At 60.1% G+C, this 2,723-nt stretch overlaps 1 protein-coding gene across 1 annotated transcript in view; it reads right to left on the reverse strand.

The window, feature by feature from the left end:
• LOC104622724 (cadherin EGF LAG seven-pass G-type receptor 3-like) overlaps positions 1 to 2,723 on the reverse strand; it is a gene marked incomplete at its 5' end in the record, with an annotated part of 31,985 nt that overhangs the window by 14,356 nt on the left and 14,906 nt on the right. Inside the window, 7 exon segments of the mRNA XM_010289595.1 lie at positions 21 to 93; positions 364 to 474; positions 617 to 802; positions 1,041 to 1,210; positions 1,384 to 1,509; positions 1,986 to 2,149; positions 2,365 to 2,522. Of these exon segments, the coding sequence (XP_010287897.1) occupies positions 21 to 93; positions 364 to 474; positions 617 to 802; positions 1,041 to 1,210; positions 1,384 to 1,509; positions 1,986 to 2,149; positions 2,365 to 2,522 (988 nt within the window).

Here is a 2,723-nt window from a genome sequence, read left to right on the forward strand (position 1 = left end):
GGGCCTCGGCCCGCTGCAGCCAGCCTCCACCCGCAGGGCATGGCTGGGCTTGGGCAGCACAGTCCCGGTGATGCTGTCACCCAGTCGCACACCCTGCAATGCAGACGACAAATTCACAGTGAAGCCAGGACAGACAGGCAAGGCTCCAGTCCTCCCACCCTCTACAAACCCCCAGGGGCAGCCACCCCCCATCACCCATGCTGTGTTGATTTATGGCTGCCCCACAGCACCTCAGAGCCTTGAATGCTCAGAGGGAGAGTATCACTAGCAGGATGGATGCTGGCAGCAGCTGCCAGGCCTGTGTTTCCATCCCTCCATGTAACAGATCGGCTGGAAAGGGGAGGCTCAGAGCAATGGACTCACCTGTATGCAGCCCCTCAGCCCATTCTGCACCTCGCCAGAGCCCAGGACTCCCCCCACATGCAGGTGTTTCACCTTCAGGCCATGCAGTTCATTTCCGACAACCACCGTGTCCTGCAGAAAGGAGTAACATGGAGCAACCAGCATCATCCCTGCTCCAGCCCTCTTTGAGGGTGCAGAGGCCCTGCCTGGCCTGTGTATGCCAAGCATCCCTGATGGTTCCTGTCCTGGTGCCAGGGTCTCAAGTAGCACCTACCTGGTAGAGCCCAAAGTCCAGGGTGAGGGTGAGGATGTAGCGTGAGTCTCGACCGCTGCGGACGTCCCGCAGCTCCAGCTGGAGGTCGTGCCATCTCCCATCGCTGAGCCGCAGCTGGTCCAGGAGGAGGCTGGTGCTGCGCCCGGACCCCTTACTCACCATGAAGGAGAGCAGCCCCCCAGCCAGCTGCAGAGAGAGAACCAGCAACGGCAGCAGTGAGTGAAGGCCTCAGCAACTCTGGCTGCCTCCGGCCTACCCTCCCTCTGAGTACGGGGAGGGAAACGCAGTCCTGCTAAACACCTTTCCCCACAAACACCCTCCACTTGGGCTGGAGTCCATGTGGAGGGCAGGGTCTTCCTGCTCTCCTGGAGTGGATGGCAGTAGAAGCGGGGTCATGGTGCTGCAGCCGAGGCGGTGGCCCTACCTGGCAAAGCAGGGTGGTGTACTGGCCAGCATAGGCCTGCAGAAGCACCCCGTCTGGCTGGCGTGTCCGAAACGCCAGCCCCAGGTACCACGGCACTGAGATCTTCATGTCTGTCTTGAAGTCCCAGGTCAGGACACTGTTGCCCTGGAAATAGTGGGCATGGTGCATGGCTGGAAAGGAAAGTGGAGGTGAGGAGAAAGGTGGGCTACACAGGGAGCACTAGATGCAGGGACAACATAGCTAGTTAATCTCACATGGGCCCCTTACCCTGCTTCCACAGCAAAACCAGCACAGCCTTGCCCGTACCCACCCTGCCCATGCCCAGCAGCACCCGCTCACTCACGGTGGCGGCAGTCTTTGCCCCCGAAGCCAACAGGACAGAGGCAGGAGTAGGTCCCCCAGCTGACAGAGCAGGTGCCACCATTCTTGCAGGGGCTGGAGTCACAGAACGTGTGCTTGGCATGGCAGCCTGGAGATATCAAAGTCACCCACATGAGCTTTGACCTGCTCACCACCTCCCTCCAACCCACAGGGGGAGACGCCATTGCCCCTCAGCCCTTTCCTTGGCTGTCAGAGGGGCAAGCCCAGCCACTCAGCATCTCAGCACAGACCTTGCCTGCTCAGGGATGACGATTGAGGCTGTTGCTGCTCCTTATGCCACAAGAAAGACACTGTGGAGCTGGACTGACTACCTAGCATCTCCCAGACAGGCCAGCTCTGCAGGCTCTGCACTTGGGATCAGGAGACATTCCCAGAACATTAGCTGGTAGGGGACTGGCCAAGGGACCGGCTCATTTAGGGGGATCCAGAGGCCCCATTCTCTGATGGGAAGCTGCTCAGCTCCAGCTGTGCTGCTGTGATACCGTTACAGCCCGGCAGTGCTGCTGCGTGAGCACGAAGAGCGATTCCCAGGGCAGGGGCTGGCAGGAGCAGAGGCACTGGTACCTGCAGCAGTTCCGTTGTTGGCGATGTAGGAGGCCAGGTCGATGCGTTTGCTGTCAATGTATAGGTCTCTCATGCATCCCACAAAGTCCCGGTGAGTGACAGGGAAGTTTTCTGGCAGGTTGGGGACCCCTCCGAGGAGCAAGGGACCTGTGAGGTCCAGGGACCTACACGGACAGAAGCCCAGGGCTTTAAGAACCACAGCAACCTCAGGCTGGCTGGCTGGGTCCCCAGCATGAGGGGCTGGGAAGCAGACATCCCTAGGGACAGACACACACAGCCAAGGCCCCTGGAACTACAGCCATCCCAGATATGAAGGGCTGACTCTGCAGAGGACACAGGTGCCCTGCTCCTCTCCCCACACAGTCCCTGTGGAACTCACTTCTTCGAGCTGGTCTGCACACCCTCTGCGGCACAGGAGTAGTTCCCAATTTTGCTGCCAAACTGCAGGGCCACTGAGGCATCGCATTCGTCCACTGTCAAGATGGCCACCTTGTCCTTGGAGGGGCCCTGTACCACCCCCAGGGTGCTGACCTTGGGCTGAAACCAAACACGGGGCATTAGCAGCACACATGCCCCCAGACCCAGGCACCCAAGGGCTTGCCCGACAGCAAGGAAAGGGTCTGAGCATAGCCCAGGCACCGCTGCACTGCTGCGAAGCAGGAGGGACATCTCTGGCCAAGCCCAGCAAGCAGTGCCAGAGATGGATATGGGTGAGGACGCTGTGCGAAGCGCATTCCT

This window comes from Phaethon lepturus, unplaced genomic scaffold (genome assembly GCF_000687285.1).
Source record: "Phaethon lepturus isolate BGI_N335 unplaced genomic scaffold, ASM68728v1 scaffold25286, whole genome shotgun sequence".
Lineage (NCBI taxonomy): Eukaryota > Metazoa > Chordata > Aves > Phaethontiformes > Phaethontidae > Phaethon > Phaethon lepturus.